The 22,885-nt window shown below is 42.5% G+C and overlaps 1 protein-coding gene and 1 long non-coding RNA gene across 4 annotated transcripts in view; one reads left to right on the top strand and one right to left on the bottom strand.

Moving 5' to 3' along the window:
• Positions 1–1,575: 1,575 nt before the first annotated feature.
• LOC112448103 (uncharacterized) lies at positions 1,576–3,645 on the bottom strand. Its single transcript, XR_003036500.2, has 2 exons — positions 3,222–3,645; positions 1,576–3,123 (listed from the first exon to the last, which is right to left on the bottom strand). It is a non-coding gene; the product is annotated as an uncharacterized lncRNA (long non-coding RNA).
• Positions 3,646–3,745: 100 nt separating this feature from the next.
• Positions 3,746–22,885, top strand: part of CAPN7 (calpain 7) — a 51,990-nt gene continuing 32,850 nt past the window's right edge. The window contains exons 1-6 of one of the 3 annotated variants that reach the window (XM_059886796.1): positions 3,746–4,052; positions 6,236–6,344; positions 15,150–15,307; positions 16,862–16,929; positions 20,189–20,389; positions 22,159–22,245. In XM_059886796.1, the coding sequence (XP_059742779.1) occupies positions 3,951–4,052; positions 6,236–6,344; positions 15,150–15,307; positions 16,862–16,929; positions 20,189–20,389; positions 22,159–22,245 (725 nt within the window). In that variant the 5' untranslated portion in view covers positions 3,746–3,950. 3 annotated transcript variants of the gene reach the window in all.

A 22,885-nucleotide genomic window follows, 5' to 3' on the forward strand; every position in this document is an offset into this window, starting at 1 on the left:
ACATTTTTACTACTACATTACTCTGTCTTCTACAGTAGTTCAGATGGTGATGTTTCCAAAAGCCTCTGCAAGCCTGGATTTCACAAGGATGCCTCCACCTGTGAAGTGTGTGTAGGAAGGGAGCCAGGGATTCAACAACAGCATGGGCTTCCTGAGCAGGGTTGTGATCAGTCTTCTGGAGCTCACCCCTCTCTCTGGGTCTCTCCCAGCTCTGGGGAGGGTGGGGACTCCCACTGCAGGAGGAGCACATTTTGACCAAGCACTACTGAGTGCTTAACATTGAACAAATTCTGCCCTGGTAAATGTCACAGACAGACCTGATGGAGCATGTGGAAGTAATAGAGGAAGGACATCCTGGGAGATGTTCCCTGGAGGCAGCTGTGATGAGGCTCCACCACAGCACTCTAGACAATCCATGATTGCAGAACATAAGGTAAATGTAAAAATATCAACTCTTTCCCTATATACTAGCAAAAACAATTGGAAATTGAAACTAAAAATGCCATTTAAAATAGCATTAGAAATATGAAATGCTTAAGAGGTAAATCTGTCCAAAGATGGATATGTAAGACTTGTGCCCTATGGAACACTGCCGAGAACAGTAAGAGATGACCAGAATACACACAGAGGTTTACCATGTTCATGGATTGGAAGTCTAAAAGTTGCTAAAGACTGCAGATACTTTTGACTCCCTTTTACCCAGCTTTATCTTACTCTCTCTGTCTTTGTCTCTTCAATTGTGTCACTCCATGCCTGGCATCAAGCAGGTGTTCAATGTTCAGTGAATAAATCAACAAGGAATAAGGGAGTAAACGAGAGGGTACCAAGAGGGATCACAACTGCCTGAGAAAGCTAGAAAAGCCCCCTGCAAGGTGAGCTGGAGTTCCGTAAGCTGAGATGAGGGCAGGGGGGACTAGACACACTCCTCTATGAGCAGTTAAAACTGCATTCATCTGCTGTAACTTGGGCATCAGTTTCTACAAGACAGTGGCTGCAGATATCTTGGGAACTCACTCTGAGCTCCTGTTCTGAAGGACCCTCTATCCTGTGTTAGGGAATTTCTATATCGTTGTTCAAACTCAAGATGGGAAAGGGCACATTGAGTATATTCAGTAGGGGAGTTCATTCACTCAACATTTTGAAATACTTATTCAACACTTGCACCGGACAAAAGCTTGGACTTAATTCTGGGATAAAACTGGTGAAGACAGAAACCATCCCTGCTCAGTTATAAAACTGTTGTAGCCAATGACAGGAACCATCTTTGTGCCAAGCAGAGTCAAATTCTCCACGTGTGCTCTTTACAACAGTCCAATAAGATAGTTATTAACTTCAGTAAACATGAAGGGACAGCTAAAGCACACATTTAAAATGTACAGTGTGGTCGATTTTTAACAAATGGATATAACTTTTGACATCACCCACCAGTAAGACATAAAACATTCCCCTTATATCCAAAGTTTCCCTTATCCCTTCTCAATCACTGATGTGATTTTGTCACTGGATGGGACCTCTTTGAGGGCCTGAGAGTGGGCCCTTGTCTAAGACTCAAATGAATTGTCCAAGGAGCTACAGTACTGACAAAGCAAAAGACTTTATTGAAAAGTGACGCTGGAGTGGAGAGCAACAGTGTAAGGGAGACTAGGAGAACTGCTCTGCCTTGTGGTTTGCAGTCTCAAGTTTTACAGTGGGTGGGGTTAGGTGAGTTGGGATTGTCTCTGGCCAGTCATCTTGCTCATGTCCTCATTCAGTCTGATGCAGGGCCCTTCCCGATGGCATGTGCATCGCTCAATCAAAATGATTTCCAGCATGAGAGAGTCTGGGAGGTTGGCAAGAGATTTAATGGACTGGTCTCTTCTCCCCTTCTTTGGAGGTGGAAATGGCAAACCACTCCGGTATTCTCGCCTGGAGAATCCATGGACAGAGGAGCCTGGCGGGCTACAGTCCAAGGGGTCACAAAGAGTCAGATGCAACTGAAGCGACTAACACACATTTCTCCCGTTCTTGGCCCCTCCTTGGTTTTCCCCAGGTTGGTTTTGGGCCCTTCTTTGGCTTTATGTTCTTTGAAGCATCCCGAGGTAGGAGACTTAAGGTGTTATTATGATGTCCAGTCAGGGCAGGCAGTGTTGGTCAACTGTTCCCTAACAACTTCTCACATTATTGGTAAGATTTGTCTTTGCCGGTGTTCCTTGTAAACAAAGTAACACAGTCTGTTCTCGCACATCTTGCTTCTTTGACGTACGGTGAATTTTGAGTTTTGTTCACATCATGGTGTCTTTCGTTTTTGTTGTTGTTATGTATTTATTTGTTTTTTGGCCACGCTGCGTCTTCGTTGCTTGGCAAGAATTTCCTCTAGTTGCAGTGAGCAGGGACTTCTCTTCAGTTGCAGTGCTAGGGCTTCTCATTGCGGTGGCTCTCTTGCTGTGGAGTACAGGCTTTAGATACCAACTGGGTTTCAGTAGTTGTGGCACACCAGCTTAGTTTTTCCCCAGCATGTGGGGTCTTTCTCAACCAGTGTTACTGAAGGAGGAGAGGAACAGGCAGGTGCTGACTCCATCTTGAAAAAGAAGGAAACTCCATCTTGCACTTTCAGTCAGCTTTGGACTATGTGCCTGGTAGCTATGGGCATAACATATACCTACGGCTGAACTGGCCTCCCGTACTGATAAACACCAGATTCCATACCAAGATTCCCCATCGCCAAAAAGAATGTAACAATCCCCTACCGTAGTCAATCACCTTTATAATCTTTATGGCACCCACTGGTGTAGGCTACAATGTATAACCAGCTGACCCTTCTGATTATGAATCATGGCTGTGACCTGATTGTATCTTCCTTTAACACTTTTCAGACTAGGTTTAAGGAATTTGGGGATGTGGGCTTGAGCCTAAGGTATATAAGGTTTTCACAAAAGTCAGTTGGGGTTCTTGGCTAAGAGGAGACTCTGCCTTGGGCCCCTCGGTGTAATAATCTGCACTCCACTATCTGCATTGTCCTTCTGGGTGAGTTTGTTTCCTGGAACGCGTGGCTACAATACATCCTGTGTCCCCTGCACTGGCTGGCAGATTCTTATCCACTCCGCCACATGGGAAGTTCCTTCATTAGTATTGCTGAAGTCAGAGCTTAAAGAGAGAAAGAAATTAATCAAATAATCACCTAATTGTGTCATGACGACAGCATTAAGTTAACCTAAGGATAAGAACACAAGAAAACGTATTACCTTGCTTGTCTACAATTCACTCAATACCATACACTTGGGGAGGTATACAGGATTAAGACTCACATGGTTAGAAACCTTATAAAAGTATCACATTAAGAACCCTTTGTCCTTACTTCACTTCCCTCATTTAAAAAAGTCAGCTCAGAAGAGGCCGGGAATGTGACGCTATGTCCTTACTTCATTTCCCTGATTTAAAAAAGTCAGCTCAGATGACGGCGGGAAGCGCTGCTCATTGTCCCTGGATACTAAGTAGGGACCAGGCTCCCTGAGGCGCATGCGCGCCCGCTCCCAGTCTGGCCAGCAACAGCCCTCACTCGCACAACTCCGTCAAGAGGTCGGCGAAGCCCGCGGCCGTGCCGACGTGGCGCCGCTTGGGCCTGCCCAATCCCCGGAGCCCTGGTGGTCACGTGCACACGCGCGCCGCAACCGGGCCCCGCCCACCGCCCGCGCACTCCGCCGAGCCGGGGCCTCCCTCAGTCGCCTTGGCTCCCAGAACCCCTGCGCGGGCCCGGCTGCGCCTGCGCAGTGTGGCCGGTGGGCCGGTCGGGAGTGCGGCGGCCGCGGCGCGAGGGTGCCGGCGGGCTGGGAGCCTCGGGGTGGGCTGTTGGCCGTCCTCCCTCAGTCGGCGGAAGTGAGCTCCGGCTCGCCTTCCTCGCGGCCCGGGACCTCTCGCGGCCCCTGGGCGCGCGGCGGTCGGCGACGCGAGAAGGGCTCCGGCGCGGGGCGACCATGGACTCGGCGGCTCTGGAGCGGGACGCGGTGCAGTTCGCGCGGCTAGCGGTGCAGCGCGACCAGGAGGGCCGCTACGCGGAGGCCGTGTTTTACTACAAGGTGGGCCGGGGGCGGGGCCGGGGACCGGGGGCGGGGCCGCTCTGGCCGGGGGCGGGGCTAAGGCGCCAGCCCGTCGGGGGCTCGGTCGCCGCGGCGGAGGTGATCCCCCGGCTCGACGCTCCTGAGGGCGGCGGTGGGGCAGGGCGCTCGGCTCCGCGGACGTGCGCTCACCGCCACAGACGGGCCGGAAGCACGCGGGAGAGCGCCGCGAGTCAGTGAAGAAGAAAGCATTGCGCGTCGTAGTGCTTGACTTCCGCACGTCGCCATCCCCCCAGTGTCAGTGTGTGTACACAACCTTTTTAAAAAAACAAACGGGTCCGATTGTCTATGCTGTTTTTAAACCTGTTCTTTTCTTTTGAACTTTTAAGAGAATTACGAATTTTTTAACAGTTTAACGATATGACTGTTACCAGTAATAATATTAAGGGCTAGATGCATAGTATCCCATTATGCGGATATGCCCTCGTTTCTTTACAAAGTCTCCTGGCCATTTTAATGTGCGTTCTGTTTCTTCAGCATGATAATATCCTTGTAGCTAACGCTTTACACGTTTCTGTGATATTTCCTATGGATAAATTGCTGAGGCCAGAATTAGAGCCCGCCCCCTCCCCCCGGTCCACTGCTCACCAATTCTGAGGATTTGCAGACGCACACCTCTCCAGCTCCAGCCGTGGCCCATCCCCACTCCGGTGGAGGGAGCTGTATCCTCTAAAGACCGTCACCTTTTCTTTTAGGAAGAATGTCAGGCTTGAAAATAAAGTAGTCATTTTTCTTCCATAAACCTATATGCTATCAATGATGTGTAATTTTCTTTTCTCAGATTAATGTTTGATTGCTTTCATTTTACAACCTGTATTTAGAGACTTCGGTTGTGTTTCAGAGTCATTCTTTTTGAACTTTTTTTTCTTTACAATTTCATACTGGTGGTATTTCTTTAAAAGTAGGACTGTGTTTTATTAGTTTTGTGGAATAATGACAAATGTTCCTAAGTAAACGTAGTGCCATATGAAATAGCTTTTTCTAAAGTGAAAGGAAATCCTGTGCAGTGCCTTTTGTTTTGCTTAGAATTACATGCATGTTGTTATGAAGAGTTTCTTTTCCTTGAGAGAATCAGCAGAGTGGTGGTGTTTCTATTTATGTAAACTGTTTCAGATATTTAGTGTTTTCTGTCTTCATGCTGTTCTCTTTGGGATTCCTTGTTAATCACGTTCAAGTGTAAATCACGTTCAAGTGTAAATGAAATGAGCAAAATAAAGTTGATACCAACAGTTAAAAAAACTGGCTACAGTATTTACATATACAATTATATTTTCCTCCCTTGAAATATCTGAACTGCAGGATCTGAGGAAAACGTATCTTTTCTACCCCCAATTTCCATTTGGATCAAAATTGTACTCTTCTTATTGATTTTGTAGGTTCAGAGAAATGATTCTTCCAGTAACTGGATTCAAAAAGGGATGGCATCTTTGGATCCAGCTAATGAGACCTAGGGTTCCTTGAAATGCATCCATTTAGATGGCTGCAGGGAAGGTGGTGGTGCTGGGGGGAGTCTCTCTGGTAGCGCTGGTCACCCTCCTGAAATGGTGATGGCGAGAACGGAGGCTTTTCCTCACTAGCACAGCCTGACTGGCTGAGGAGGTCATGGAATAACCGGAAAATGGATCTAGGTGTTCTTCATTAAAATAAGTTTCTTTCATTCAACTGAAACCTGCCTTAAAATGTGTCCCCCTTTGACAATGGTTTCTTTGGAGAAAAAACTTTTCTTGCCATAGTGAGACAATTAACGTTTATAATCGTTTGTTGATATTTATGAGTATTGTCTGTTCTAATGCTCTCAGGACTCGGATCACCTTTTCACAGTAGGTAGTTTCGTCTGACCTACTGCACTGAGAAGAAGGAAAACAACGTAAATCACAGTTATTCTAAGAAAATGTTTAAAATCAACCCCTTCTATTTGACTTTGTAAAGTTTCAACAGTCTGAGAAAATTGAGAGCATTGAGAACTGAAAAAAGTTTAGTAAAGGACTATATTATTCATTTATCTTATGAAAAAAATTTCTAGTATCTTAAAGACATTCTTGTTTTATCATTCATAGAAACCAACCACGAGTTAGAAAGTGGTATAGAAAATTCAAATTGTAATTCATCTGTTAGAGTCTTTTGAATTCTTTTTTTATTTTTAGGAAGCTGCACAAGCTTTAATTTATGCTGAGATGGCAGGATCAAGCCTAGAACATATTCAAGAAAAAATAAATGAGTATCTGGAAAGAGTGCAGGCCTTACATTCAGCAGGTAAAGACTACTGACCACGTCACTATTTTCTTTTCTTCTTTCCTATCTCATCTTACTTTTCCCTTATGTTTCTCTTTCCTTTTTGTTTTCATCTTTGATTCTTGATCTTCACTTGTTTGTCGCTTATTCCTCTTTTGGTAATCACATCTTTGAACATTGTAATATGAAAATAAGTGATCTGTGAAGAGGAACCTCAGAGGTCACGTAATGTGATATTCTAATTTCCCAGAAATGGACATGAATTATCCACATTCAAACAGTGTGTCATTGGCAGAATCGGCATTAGAACCCTGTTAAAATCTGCCTTTAAATATCTGTCACATGCCCTCTCCTGCTATTAAAATTAAATGACTCTTTCTCTTCAGTGTCTAAAGACTTCAGCAGTGGGTTCACAGTCTTTACCGTATCAGTATCCTCAACCTGAAGACCTTAGCTAAACTCTCATTTTAGAGAGTTTGCCAACGGTATCTTGGGAAAGTGGCATGTAAGCAGAGACCTGGAACAACCTGTTTATTTTTGTAAGCCTCATGGCAAATGCTGTGACACAAGTTCCCAGGCTTAATGTTCATCGTTCCCTTAGAAGTAAGTGGGTTCTTGGCAAAATCTGTTGTTTACATGGTAGGAAAGAAAATGATCATCTGTTGATATTTTGTTTCAAGGATGTATTCATGTCACTGAGGACTCTTTTTCCACCCTGTTTTCCTTGTGGCTATCTAATAAAGCCACAAACTTAGAGAGGTCTTATTCAGCATTCTGACAGACTTTGTGCTACTTTCTACCACTTATTCTGAACAGATAGTAGCAGTTACCAACCAGCTTATAGTTAAAATAAAGTAGATTTAATTGTTGGGTTTCTTGTTATGACAGTCTCCTTACAGACACAGTATTTCCTTGTAAGACAGTGCCCAGAAACTGCATGCATTGACATGTGAACTGTTTGTGTGTCAAGCTCTCACTTGATACAAATTTATACTCATCCATATATTCAAAATACCATGGAATTCAGAGACACTTCATTTTCCTTGCTAAGTAAATGAAGTTTTTAAATTTATAAATGTGATGTTTATATGATACTCAGGCACAGAATGAGATAGCCCTAATCTCTTGACGAATGAAAACTTGTCAGTAAAACAGAAGTAAAGCTCAAAAAAGGATTTTTAGAGCGTAACATACCTTAAATGTTTTGCCAACTTTTGGACCCATTTTGTTCAGCAAGTGAAATGGGAATTAAATGATTTACTTAATTATCATTTCACGCAGAAGAGTTCTTTATCAAATAAAAATCTTGTTCAGAATCCCAGTTTTTAAAACAGATAGAGTCTGCTGACAGTCAAGAAACTTTGAGAGATGACATGACTTTGTGGGTGGGGAAGGTGACCCAGTTTGAAATTCACTACTGAAGTGTAAAAAACTCAAGACTTGGAATTAAAGATCTAAGTTGAGTCCCTGCCCTTCCACTTACAGCTGTGAAACCATAGACTAGATAGTCGTTCGAAACTAGAATCAATTTTGCCTCTCAGGAGACATTTTACATTGTTTGGAGAGATGTTTGTTGTCTATGTTAGGGGTCAGGGTGCAGTATGCTGCTAGCATCTGGTTGGCTGGAGGGCAGGCACAGTGCTACAGGGAAATTCTACAATGCATAGGACCGTCCACAGCAAAGAATTATCCAGGTGAAAATATCAGTAGGGCCAAGGCTGAGAAACCTTGAGCTGAATATTTTAACATTCATTTAATAAATGGGATTAGTATAATACATGGTTTAGAGAGGTGTTACTGAGGATTATAGTTTTTTAAAAAGATCAAGCACAATTTTGAGACAAAATTTAAAGGTTTTTTAAACAGCATTTATTGAGATATAATTCACATACCATAAAATTCAGCTTTTTATAGTTTACAATTCAGTGGTTTTTAGTGTATTCCCAGAGTTGTGCAACCATCACCACTATCTAACTGCAGAACATTCTCATCACCCTAGAAGAAACCTCTTAGCCATTAGTAGTCACGCCCCATTCCTCCCATCCCCTGGTGTTGCTGCTCAGTTTGTCAGTTGTGTCCAGCTGTTTGCAACCCTATAGACTGCAGCATGCTAGGATTCCCTGTCTTTCACTATCTCCTAGGGTTTTCAAATTCATGTTTATTGAGTCAGTGATGCTACCTAACCATCTATCTCCCCCTAGGCCCTCAGTTCAGTTCAGTCGCTCAGTCGTGTCCGACTTTTTGCGACCCCATGAATTGCAGCACGCCAGGCCTCCCTGTCCATCACCAACTCCCGGAGGTCACTCAAACTCCTGTCCATCGAGTCAGTGATGCCATCCAGCCATCTCATCCTCTGTCGTCCCCTTCTCCTTCTGCCCCCAATCCCTCCCAGCATCAGAGTCTTTTCCAATGAGTCAACTCTTCACATGAGGTGGCCAAAGTACTGGAGTTTCAGCTTTAGCATCATTCCTTCCAAAGACCATGCAGGACTGATCTCCTTTAGAACGGACTGGTTGGATCTTGCAGTCCAAGGGACTCTCAAGAGTCTTCTCCAACACCACAGTTCAAAAGCATCAATTCTTTGGCACCCAGCTTTCTTCACAGTCCAACTCTCACATCCATACATGACCACTGGAAAAACCATAGCCTTGACTAGACCGACCTTTGTTGACAAAGTAATGTCTCTGCTTTTCAATATGCTATCTAGGTTAGTCATAACTTTCCTTCCAAGGAGTAAGCGTCTTTTAATTTCATGGCTGCAGTCACCATCTGCAGTGATTTTGGAGCCCAAAAAATAAAGTCTGACACTGTTTCCACTGTTTCCCCATCTATCTGCCATGAAGTGATGGAACCAGATGCCATGATCTTAGTTTTCACGTTGAGCTTTAAGCCAACTAGTTCACTCTCCACTTTCACTTTCATCAAGAGGCTTTATAGTTCCTCTTCACTTTCTGCCATAAGGGTGATGTCATCTGCATATCTGAGGTTATTGATATTTCTCCCAGCAATCTTGATTCCAGCTTGTGCTTCTTCCAGACCAGCGTTTCTCATGATGTACTCTACATAGATGTTAAATAAGCAGGGTGACAATATACAGCCTTGACGTACTCCTTTTCCGATTTGGAACCAGTCTGTTGTTCCATGTCCAGTTCTAACTGTTGCTTCCTGACCTGTATACAGGTTTCTCAAGAGGCAGATCAGGTGGTCTGGTATTCCCATCTCTTTCAGAATTTTCCACAGTTTATTGTGATCCACACAGTCGAAGGCTTTGGCATAGTCAATAAAGCAGAAATAGATGTTTTTCTGGAACTCTCTTGCTTTTTCCATGATCCAGCGGATGTTGGCAATTCTATCTCTGGTTCCTTTGCCTTTTCTAAAATCAGCTTGAACATCTGCAAGTTAACGGTTCACGTATTGCTGAAGCCTGGTGTGGAGAATTTTGAGCATTACTTTACTAGTGTGTAAGATGAGTGCAATTGTGTGGTAGTTTGAGCATTGTTTGGCATTGCCTTTCTTTGGGATTGGAATGAAAACTGACCTTTTCCAGTCCTGTGGCCACTGCTGAGTTTTCCAAATTTGCTGGCATATTGAGATGAGCTCGATAAAGGACACAAATGGTATGGACCTAACAGAAGCAGAAGATATTAAGAAGAGATGGCAAGAATACACAGAAGAACTGTACAAAAAAGATCTTCATGACCCAGATAATCTCAATGGTGTGATCACTGACCTAGAGCCAGACATCCTGGAATGTGAAGTCAAGTGGGCCTTAGAAAGCATCACTATGAACAAAGCTAGTGGAGGTGATGGAATTCCAGTTGAGCTATTCCAAATCCTGAAAGATGATGCTGTGAAAGTGCTGCACTCAATATGCAAGCAAATTTGGAAAACTCAGCAGTGGCCACAGGACTGGAAAAGGTCAGTTTTCATTCCAATCCCAAAGAAAGACAATGCCAAAGAATGCTCAAACTGCCGCACAATTGCACTCATCTCACACGCTAGTAAAGTAATGCTCAAAATTCTCCAAGCCAGGCTTCAGCAATATGTGAACTGTGAACTTCCTGATGTTCAAGCTGGTTTTAGAAAAGGCAGAGGAACCAGAGATCAAATTGCCAAGATCCGCCGATCATGGAAAAAGCAAGAGAGTTCCAGAAAAACATCTATTTCTGCTTTATTGACTATGCCAAAGCCTTTGACTGTGTGGATCACAATAAACTGTGGAAAATTCTGAAAGAGATGGGAATACCAGACCACCTGATCTGCCTCTTGAGAAATTTGTGTCCAGGTCAGGAAGCAACAGTTAGAACTGGACATGGAACAACAGACTGGTTCCAAATAGGAAAAGGAGTTCATCAAGACTGTATATTGTCACCCTGTTTATTTAACTTATATGCATAGTACATCATGAGAAACGCTGGAACTGGAAGAAACACAAACTGGAATCAAGATTGCCGGGAGAAATATCAATAAGTTCAGATATGCAGACACCACCCTTATGGCAGAAAGTGAAGAGGAACTAAAAAGACTCTTGATGAAAGTGAAAGTGGAGAGTGAAAAAGTTGGCTTAAAGCTCAACATTCAGAAAACAAAGATCATGGCATCCGGTCCCACCACTTCATGGGAAATAGATGGGGAAACAGTGGAAACAGTGTCAGATTTTGTTCTTCTGGGCTACAAAATCACTACAGATGGTGACTGCAGCCATGAAATTAAAAGATGCTTACTCCTTGGTAGGAAAGTTATGACCAACCTAGATAGCATATTGAAAAGCAGAGACATTACTTTCCAACAAAGGTTCATCTAGTCAAGGCTATGGTTTTTCCTGTGGTCATGTATGGATGTGAGAGTTGGACTGTGAAGAAGGCTGCATGCCAAAGAATTGATGCTTTTGAACCGTGGTATTGGGAGAAGACTCTTGAGAATCCCTTGGACTGCAAGGAGATTGAACCAGTCCATTCTGAAGGAGATCAGCCCTGGGATTTCTTTGGAAGGAATGATGCTAAAGCTGAAACTCCAGTACTTTGGCCACCTTATGCTAAGAGTTGACTCATTGGAAAAGACTCTGATGCTGGGAGGGATTGGGGGCAAGAGGAGAAGGGGACGACAGAGGATGAGATGGCTGGATGGCATCACTGACTCGATGAACGTGAGTCTCAGTGACCTCCGGGAGTTGGTGATGGACAGGGAGGCCTGGTGTGCTGCTATTCATGGGGTCGCAAAGAGTCAGACACGACTGAGCGAATGATCTGATCTGAAATGAGTGCAGCACTTTCACAGCATCATCTTTCAGGATTTGAAATAGCTCGACTGGAATTCCATCACCTCCACTAGCTTTATTCATAGTGATGCTTTCTAAGGCCCACTTGACTTCACATTCCAGGATGTCTGGCTCTAGGTGAGTGATCACACCTTCATGATTATATGGGTCGTGAAGATCTTTTTTGTACAGTTCTTCTGTGTATTCCTGCCACCTCTTCTTAATATCTTCTGCTTCTGTTAGGTCCATACCATTTCTGTCCTTTATCGAGCCCATCTTTGCATGAAATGTTCACTTGGTATCTCTGATTTTCTTGAAGAGACCTTTAGTCTTTCCCATTCTGTTGTTTTCCTCTATTTCTTTGCATTGATCTCTGAGGAAGGCTTTCTTATCTCTCCTTGCTATTCTTTGGAACTCTGCATTCAGATGCTTATATCTTTCCTTTTCTCCTTTGCTTTCCGCTTCTCTTCTTTTCACAGTTATTTATAAGGCCTCCTCAGACAGCCATTTTGCTTTTTTGCATTTCTTTTCCTTGGGGATGGTCTTGATCCCTGTCTCCTGTACAGTGTCACGAGCCTCCGTCCATAGTTCTTCAGGCACTCTATCTATCAGATCTAGGCCCTTAAATCTATTTCTCACTTCCACTGTATAATCATAAGGGATTTGATTTAGGTCATACCTGAATGGTCTAGTGGTTTTCCCTACTTTCTTCAATTTAAGTCTGAATTTGGCAATAAGGAGTCCATGATATGAGCCCCAGTCAGCTTCCAGTCTTGTTTTTGCTGTCTGTATAGAGCTTCTCCATCTTTGGCTGCAAAGAATATAATCAATCTGATTTCAGTGTTGACCATCTGGTGATGTCCATGTGTAGAGTCTTCTCTTGTGTTATCGGAAGAGGGTGTTTGCTATGACCAGTGCGTTCTCTTGGCAAAACTCTATTAGCCTTTGCCCTGCTTCATTCTGTATTCCAAGGCCAAATTTGCCTGTTACTCCAGGTGTTTCTTGACTTCCTACTTTGGCATTCCAGTTCCCTATAATGAAAAGGACTTCTTTTTTGGGTGTTAGTTCTAAAAGGTCTTGTAGGTCTTCATAGAACCGTTCAACTTCAGATTCTTCAGTGTTACTAGTTGGGGCATGGACTTGGATTACTGATATTGAATGGTTTGCCTTGGAAACAAAGAGATCGTTCTGTCGTTTTTGAGATTGCATCCAAGTACTGCATTTCGGACTGTTTTGTTGACTATGATGGCTACTCCATTTCTTCTAAGGGATTCCTGCCCACAGTAGTAGATACAATGGTCATCTGAGTTAAATTCACCCATTCCAGTCCATTTTATTTCGCTGATTCCTAGAATGTCGACGTTCACTCTTGCCATCTCCTGTTTGACCACTTCCAATTTGCCTTGATTCATGGACCTAACATTCCAGATTCCTATGCAATATTGCTCCTTACAGCATCGGACCTTGCTTCTATCAGCAGTCGCATCCACAACTGGGTATTCTTTTTGCTTTGGCTCCATCCCTTCATTCTTTCTGGAGTTATTTCTCCACTGATCTCCAGTAGCATATTGGGCACCTACTGACCTGGGGAGTTCCCCTTTCAATATCCTATCATTTGGCCTTTTCATACTGTTCATGGGGTTCTCAAGGCAAGAATACTCAAGTGGTTTGCCATTCCCTTCTCCAGTGGACCACATTCTGCCCACTGTCCCTAAGCCCTAGCAGCTACTAATCCTGCTAATCTTTAATCCCAATAATGTATTTTCTGTTTCCATGGATTTGCCAATTCTAGATATTTGTTGTAAATGGAGTCATCCAGTATGTGGCCTTTTGTATCTGGCTTCTTTTATTTAGCATAATATTTTTAGCATTTATCCTTGTGGTAGCGTGTATCAGTGTCTAATTTCATTTTATGGTTGAATAATATTTCATTGTATTAGTAGACCACATTTTATTTATCTATTATTCATCAGTTGGTGGACGTTGGCTTGGTTCCACCTTTTGTCTGTTGTGAGTAATGCTGTTTTTGTGTGGACAAATGTTTTCAGTTCTCTTGAAACCCAGAAGTAGAATTGCTAGGTCATATGGTAGCTTTGGGCATATCCATGGCTCAGTGGTAAAGAATCCACCAGCACTGCAGGAGACCCAGGTTTGATCCCTGGGTCGGGAAGATGCCCTGGAAGAGGGCATGGCAGCCCATTCCAGTATTCTTGCCTGGAGAATCCCATGGACAGAGGAGCCTGGCGGGTTACAGTCCATAAGGTCACAGAGAGTCGGACATGACTGAAGTGACTGAGCACACATGCACACACATGGTAGCTTTATGTCTAAGTTTGAGGAACTGCTAAACTGCTTTCCACAGTGGCTCTACCATTTTACAATTACACCGGCAATGTTCTATTTCCTTCACAGCCTTGTCAACACTTGTTACTTTCTGTCTTATTTTAGCCATCTTTGTGGGGATAAAATGGCATCTTATTGTGGTTTTGATATTCATTTCCCTGATAGCAAATGGTGAGCATCTTTTCATGTGCCAGCTGGCCATCTGAATATCTGCTTTGGAGAAATGACTGTACAGATTCTTTCCCCATGATATAAATCAGGGTTCTGCAGAGAAACAGAACCAGTAGGGTGTACATACAGAGATTTATTATGAGCAATTGTCTCATGAAGTTATGGAGGCTAAGATGTCCCACTCCCTCTGCGAGTTGGAGAGCCAGGAAAGCCAGTGGTGTGGTTCAGTCTAAGTCCAGAGGCCTGAGAAGCAGGGGGCCTGATGGTGTGAGTTGCAGTCCAGGAGCCAGGGAGGACCCGTGTGCCAGCTCCCGCAGTCCTGCAGTAGGCAGGTTCTCCCCCTCTGTCTTCTGCTTGGTTCAGGCCCACAGTCGGTTGGGTGATGCCCGCCCACATTGGGGAGGGCACTCTGCTTTTAGTACCAATTCAAAATGCTAATTTCATTCAGAAGCATCCTCAGAGGCTACCCAGAAATCTTGCTTAGCTAAACAACTGGGTAACCTCTGAGCCAATCGAATTGACACAGGTTGATGACATAATCACCACACCCATTTTAGATTGGATTTGTCTTTTTGTTGTTGAATTATAAGAGATCTTTATATATGCTAGATGAAAGTCTCTTATGGACATGTATCTTTATATTAAAAACAAACAGAAGCACTTACGTCAAACAGCAATAAAAATATGGCTTATTCTGGACCCTGATGAATAGGAAACAGCATGAATTTTATCATCAAGGCCTAATAGATTATATAATTATTGTCTGTACTAAAAAAAAAATTAACTTTAGAACACGATTGAGTTTATTTAGATTTAGTGTTTTCTAAGTTTCAGTCTTTTTTTGTGGGGGGAGAACGCTAATGTTCATTTTATTTTTTTAAATGATGAAAAGTGCTAGTAGGGACAGAGAGGAGTTCAGGGAAATTTTAAAGATTTCTTTTTACCTCGTTAAGTTTTTTACATGAAGGATTACAGAATTTTGGTAAAGAGTATATTAAAATGACATGTTGTTCCCTGGATGTATATATAAGTATCTGGCTTTTTTCTGATCCTAGTTCAGTCAAAGAGTGCGGATCCTTTGAAATCAAAACATCAGTTGGACTTAGAGCGTGCCCATTTCCTCGTGACACAAGCTTTTGACGAAGATGAAAAAGGGAATGTTGAAGATGCTATAGAACTGTATACAGAAGCTGTAGATCTCTGTCTGAAAACCGTATGTATAATAATACTTACAAGTTAAGTTTGGTGGAATTGTCCTAAGAAATTTCTCCCCTTACTAGTGAATTTTATGTAACAATTCGTTAAAAAAAATCCTGTTATTATACATGTAACTTAAGTTACTCCTCATTAAAAGATAATGGGATATGTATATATGTGGCTGAGTCCCATGACTTTCACACGAAACTGTCACAACATTGTTAATTGGCTATACCCCAATACAAAAATCAGTTTTAAAAAAAAGCTAATGAAGAGTAGAATTAATAATGGATTTTTAACACCTTGTTAAAAATTTGACAGTGTTAATTGAATCACTTGGCAATTGTCTTTTAAATTACAGGTAGCATTTTTGACCATCTTACACTCCTATAACTAAAATTAACTTATTACAGGAAGAATTCATCACAATCTGTGAATTTAAAATAAAGTTCCTGTGAGAGGGATGAATTAGAAGTTTGGGATTAACATATACACACTACTGTATATGAGATAGATAAATGACAAAGACCTACTGTGTAGCACAGGGAACTAGACTCAATATCTTACAATAACAATGGAAAAGAATTTGATATAACTGAATCAGTCTATTCTACACCTGAAACTATTGTAAATCAACTATACTTCAGCTTTTTTTAAAAAGGGAAAAAAATTTGGTTCGTCATAATAAAAAAAAAACAAAGCTCTTCCCCCTTTTATTCAGTTTGATACACTAAGAAATCAGTTAGTGGCTGTGGAGAGCTGTATTAATTTACAGTGTGGAGTCTGCTGAGTGATTTTTACTGCTCCCTGAGGACAGGCATTCAGCTCTAAGAGTCATCCGGTGCGTAAGAGCGAGCAGTGCACTGATAGGAGGGTGTGGGGCGGTAGAGAGTGCGGTTGTCAGTATTGTTCCGAGGCCCGGCTCTTTGTCCCAGGTCTCTTATCCAGAAGAACCATCTAGCCTCACATCTGTAGGTACCTGAGACTGCTGGTAAGTGCTGGGGGTTTGGTTTTAGTTCTGAACAGTGCCGCGTTATAATTCGACATCTGCACGCGCAGCAAGGTGATAACCACCGCAGGTCTGGTTACCTTCCATCCCGTGCACTGGCCCCCTTCTCCCATTTTGCCCGTCCCCAGCCCCCTCCCCTTCCCCTCTGGAATCCACTAATGTGTTCTCTGTGTCTGCATTTGGTTTATTTTGTTTATCTGTTTTGCTTTTAGACTCCACGTATAAGTGGAGTTCTGAGGTCTTCTCCTGACCTGTTTCAATTGGTGCGGTAACCCTGCTCTGCTGGGGCTCCTGCTGCCCAGCCTTCTGCCACACCGAGATTTTTCAGTTGTGTCCCACTTACCACCGTCCACATTAAGTGGTCCTAGGGTTTACCTCAGTGATGAGTTTCAACACAATTTTAAGTGATACCTTTAAGGATAAAAATAAAGTGTCTTGGTTTATTCTCATAATTTTTAGAAGTATAATGTGCATTGTAAAATTTTTTTCTTGCTTAGAAATATCATGGATCAAGCAGATTAATAATTATGCTTCAGAATGTCTGTCTCTCTTTTTCTTAAGTCTTATGAAACTGCTGATAAAACTCTGCAAAATAAGCTGAAGCAGCTGGCTCGGCAGGCACTAGACAGGTGAGTTTGGCTCCTCAGCTTTGGTCCCCTCAACATATGGTGTAACTTCAGTGTGACGCGGAGCTCGCGGTAACAGACCTGACATCCAGAGCAAGTCTGCCTTCTTTCTCTGCATGAATTTGCTCCTCCCTAGTTTCCCTGCTGCTTTTTTCCCTATGTCATTTTGGCTCATTGGATGGTAAACTCCTTAGGGGAACAGAGAGCTAATTCATCGCTGTGTCCTCATCCCTGCTCTAAACTCAGAAAGTAACAAATCAGTCAAGAAATGTTTCTCTTAGTTTTTGCTGTGTCTAAAAACGGTTATGGTATTTAAAATGGAAGACTTCCCTTGTGTTGTATAATATGAAACTTCTGAAGAGAAAGCTTGAAGAGAGCCTTCCAGAGCCACTACTAGAAATGGTAACGTTGAGAATGAGCCAGTCATTCACATACCCCACATCATACATGCGTGAAGCTCCCTTAACTCTTTGCTGGAATGTCAGCTTCTCACTAAGGCCTATGCTCACCATTCTGTTTAAAATTGAAATCTCCTCTGGCTCTTCCATCCTGTTTGCTCTGTTGTAATATTCTTTCCCATAACTCTTTACTGTTTTCTAAGGCATATAAAATTGATCAGTTTATCATATATGTTATCAGTGTGTGTGTCTTTTCTAAGCCCTGCCCTCCAAATATAAGCTCCATGAGGACAGAGAATTTTGTCTTTGTCCATTGCTGTAACCAAGCACCTAGCAGAGTGCCAGACATCCAGTATGTGCTCAGTAGATATTTATTGAGATGAGTATGTTTGCTCAAAGAGAATTGTACCTCTTATACAGACAAAGCATTATAGACAAAGGAAAAGAGTGGAATGGCATTTGCCGGGGTCCAGCCCCGGCTGATCCAGGGTATTCGAAGGGGAGATGGCTTAGGCGACTATTTACATATTCATCAAAGATATAAAGAGTAATAGAATGAGGATAGCTCAGTAGGAAAATTCAGTGGAGAAAAGAGGCTGACTAGCTTGGTTTATGCAGGAGACCAATAAAACTTCAAGACAAGAAGCTTGCACCACTTACGTAGGCCGCAGGCGTCCTTCCGTTCTCCCGAAGGAGAGGAGACACTGAGGCCTCCCAGGTCGGATCTTAGAAGCCCAGGCATAATTAGTAAGCATGGCGGGTTCCGCGCTCCAGATGGAAACTCAGCCAGAGTGAGAGAGAGAGCGACATGGAGAGACCAGTATTTCAAGAAACTGATCCCAATTCTTTATTTTCCAGAGTCTGTTTTTATACACTGAGATGTTACACAAAAGTCACGCGGGGACAGCAGTCCTGACTTTTATTAAAGTCAGGTGCTTCACACAAATGTATACAGAGGTCTTAGGGGTGTTACATCATCTTCTGGCCAGGGGGGCCTGCTGACAATTTATGATCCTCCTTGTGACAGTGGTCAGTCAACCAGGACACTTTTTTCTCCAAGGGTGATTATTCTTAAAACAGACGCCACCCAAATAAAGTTACATTCCTATAGGGTGAGGGTGTAGTGGGTTTTAGGAAAGAATTTACTTAGCCTAAGGTCTAACATGATTAATATCAAAGGTTAATACTTATTTCTTCTATGTATTCATTAATGTATGTAAGGGCAGGGGATGTGAAGACCTAGCAGTAAACATTGGCTCAACAAATGAAAAACCCTTTACCAATACAATTTCTAATTAGCCCATTATACTTATACTAATAGTTTTCTAACTTCTCTAAAGAACCTGTTTTTTAGAAGGTTTAAAGCATCTCATGCCTCTCACGGTTGGGAGGCTGTGAGCAATCACATGTGGCCGGACAAGCCTGTCAGGCAGGCTAGAGAACCTTCAGAGGAGTTTGTAGGTTAAAACACTCTTGTCACGCCCAGGAGTTTTTATTAACTGGAGCTCTAAGTTAACTCCTTCTCCGAAAGAGGTGGTGGGGGACAGCCCCCCGTAAAGTCAGAGGTGTAGGTGAGAGCACAAAGTAGTAAAGTATGCAGGCTCATGGGCTTATGGGGGTAGATGCTCGAGGATTTCCAGGGGGACTCCTGAGGCTCGATCCCGCCTTTGCGTATTGTCGAGCCTCCTTCCTCATGACCTTTGCCATGGGCGGAGTACCTCACTCTGGCCCCCAACAGCATTCATAGTTACAGCATGAATTAGTACAGTATCTCCTTCTGAGGCTCAGACTAGGGAGCTGTGCTTCCCCCAGCCCTTCTTTTGCTTTGAGATATAGGGGTCACCCCTCCTTTTCATTACTGTCATCTAGCATCATTTGTTTCTCCAAATTCATGAAGCTGTGGGCACTTGACATACCGTTAGCTTCTCCCTTTGATGTCTGTCACCAGTCAGAGTCAGGGATGGCCCCTGCTCCCTGTGTGGGTAATTCATCTCGTATTCTCTGGGTGCGCCCTCAGCACAGGGACACGGGTCAGTCACAAACGCTTCCTGTGAGGATTAGTTGAGAAGAATGGATACACTCTAGGGAGAAGATAGCATGACATTTTTATCTGTATACAGTTTCAGAGTGTTAACAAGACTGCGAAATCGCATATAAGGACCTCAGATTAAAAACTTCGGTCTTTTAGCTTATTAGTTCTTTGACAGGACAAAGTCCAAAAGCCCTTAAATGCCAAGTGAGGTCTTCCGTGATCCAGTCCCTGCCCCTGGCCTCGTTTCCTCGCTTGTGCACTGTTCACAGGGGCTCCCTATGTTCTTTTGAAATCACTGTAACTCCCTCCACTGTTTCACAGATCTGCGCATTTGCTCATGCTCTTCTCTCTACTTAGAACCTTCCTAGCTCCCCAGGTCAACTCAGAGTTCAACGCTGAGTGCAGCTCAAATGTCAGTTTGAAAAAACACTCCCTGACTTGCCCTCTTCCTATCATTAAGTTAGTAACTTCTGCTGTGCATTCACCTGGGTGGAATGCTTCCAGCCTCACATCCCACTTCTGATGCAACTGTCTTTCCCTGCAAACCTAGGAGTACCTTGAGAGTAGGGATTGTTCTATACATTCTTATATACCCCTTACCTTTCATAGGCTCTGATAATGCTCTAAGTGCTAAATTAGTGTTGTCAATAAAATGTTTGCAAAAATATCTTACCTCTGGGAGTAGCTTAAGTAGTGAACTATTGACTAGAATGTAAGAATTTTAGATGGTAATTTTACCTTAGGGATGCTTGACTGTTCTCAAATACTGTGTTCAGAAGAGCTTAAATGTGAGGAGAAAAACTAGAATGGTATTTTTGTACCTCTATTATAGAGCAGAAGCATTGAGCGAGCCTTTAACGAAGCAGTCATGCAAAATCAAGGCAACAAATACAAAGCCAAAGCCACCTCCAACAAGAACACACTTTCCACTAGGAACTAATCCCTTCCTTGAAAGACCTCAGCCGTTTATAAGTCCTCAGTCATGTGACGCACAGGGACAGAGATACACAGCAGAAGAAATAGAAGTTCTCAGGTAAATCGGTTTATGATTTGTTGTAATGAACAATTTTGTTAACATCAGTGCAGATAACGTTATGCTTGTTAGGTTTGATGAGTCATACATCTTTGTTGTAATGTGTCACGCCATTATCATGTAATTATAAACTGTCACACAGTCACAACTTGAAATGTTTGAAATTTGTTCTTAATATATTTTGGTATTCGCATTTCCTCTAGATGTATTTTTTTTTTCTGAAAATCTTAACACTCTTCAAAGCGTTGAATAATTTTCAACATTAATTGAATGTTGTTGAATAATTTTCAACATTCAGTATTCAACCAAGTGTTGAATAATTTTAGGGGCAGAGTAGAACTGTGGCAGCCCTTTCATCACCTCTGCAGCCTTGTGACCAGAGCCCTAATTGCTACCTTGAAACAGCAGTCTAGGCCGGTCAGCAAAGGGCAGCCATAAGCTTTGAATACCGTTGTATATTTCTTAAAAGCGTTGCAAAAAAGAAAGCAAAAAGAGCCAGGATATGTGACAGAGACCTCATTGCAGAGCCAAAACTATATAGTGTCTGGCCCTTATACAGAAAAAGTTTGCCAACCCCTGGGCTGGGAAGCCAACTCAGTGTCTGGAAGCAGCTCCAGGGGATATTAAAAATGCAAAAGAACAAGATTGTGGAAACCTTTGATCGCATCTTGAGCCAGTGCGGCTGCTCCTCACCTGGGCTCTGAACGTCACCCAGCTTAGAGCTGCGTGTGTTGTCAAGTTGCTCTTTCTGTTAGTCTCCTGTGGTTGTGCTGGCACGGTTCCTTCCTCTGTAGCAGCCACCTGAGGGCATTTTTCTCTTTTCCTGCTGAAGTTTCAGTTCCTCTCCTAGAAAAAATGGTGCTATCTGCCTAGAAAAATTTGCTTTTGAAACTGCACAACACAAAGCGGGACAAAAAGAGACACAGGCTAATACCTGTCCAGCACCATGGCTACTCAGCGTCCACGTGCTCCCTTCTACACGTTTGAAATGCCGCACTACTACAGAACAGCTCTGAGTTTGTACCTAACAGGACGCAGCTGTCCTCCATACAAGTGAAAAGCTCTCCCCATCTCAAGATGAGGATACACACAAATGTTATTCATGTGTTAACTAGCCCTCAAATTCAGTCATAGTCCCACTGTATATTCTTACCTGGAGGCTAAATTGTGAAGTTACTCTGCCACTCCTCCTAAATAAAATGCGGGGAAGGGACAGAAGGAAATAGCTAATATGTACAAATAAACATGTGACAGAAAATAGAGAATATACAAAGCTGCCACAAGCCACATTTCTTAAATTTGTCAAGAGGCCGTAACTGATATATGTGCCTCTTTCTTTGTCACTACCCATTCCTTAGTCTCATAACCAGAACATATAAAGAATTTATATCCAAGAATCCTTTGAATCCTCAAATAACCAAGTAACTAGGCAATTGCTTTCTTTCTTTAGGCTGAGGATACAACTCGCTTTGTGTCCTGGGGACAGTTTCATTGCCTCTGGTGTAAGCCTGTTTTGAAACAGTTGTTTTGTTGTAAAGGATGGTAGTCTCAAAAGAATAACTTTGGAATTAAATTGGATTAATTGTTTTTTGGTATTCCACTATTTCATGAAAATTTTGCTCAAATAAAGTTAACATTACATGAAATTATCAGTTTAATTTTATTACAATACCATACCTTGTCACTTAAATTTTAAGGAGTTTAAATAAAATTGGTGATTAAGGTTGACTTGACATTTACTTTAGATTTTTTTTCTTATTTTTTAATAGGACAACATCAAAAATAAATGGTATTGAATATGTTCCTTTCATGAGCATTGATCTGAGGGAACGTTTTGCTTATCCAATGCCTTTCTGGTAAGTAAGCACTATTGCACTTCTTGCTTTCAAAATTGTTTTAATTTTTCAGTACTTTTGCCATCTGCTTAAGTCCAATTAAATCTGTAGCCTTAACATTAAAATTTGTAATAAAAATTCTGATTGGAAAAGAGACCAGGCTGAGGGAAGGAGGTGGGACCACATGGCAAGAGTGCCTCTGCCTTTTCCTGGTGACAGGACGTGTGGGTCGTCTTTAGGCTGAGGTTATGCTCATAGTGTCTAACGTGGATCCCAGTACAAGAGAAGGAAGCAGTGAGTAAATATTCATCTAATTTGTGACAGAATTGCAAGTCAGCCAAGGCATTGAATGCAAGGTGGAGAGAAATGACAGGCTTGTTGTTCACAAGAAGATCCAGTTCAGAAACAGGGTTCATTATGAAGGTGTTAGCATAGCCTTCCAGGACAGTGGCAGCTTATGTCAGGAACCTTAAAATCATTGTTTCAGGACTCCCAGGTTCTAGTCATCCTAAGGAAATTAAAATTGGGCCAAAGATGTCTATCATAAGAGCGCGTATCAGAGTGTTTGTTACAGCAAAAAATTATTAAAACCAACTTGGTATCCAGTAATAGCAGAACAATGGCGTGTTCATATTATTCTGTTACATATTATGTTATCCGC

Source organism: Bos taurus, chromosome 1, assembly GCF_002263795.3.
Source record: "Bos taurus isolate L1 Dominette 01449 registration number 42190680 breed Hereford chromosome 1, ARS-UCD2.0, whole genome shotgun sequence".
NCBI lineage: Eukaryota > Metazoa > Chordata > Mammalia > Artiodactyla > Bovidae > Bos > Bos taurus.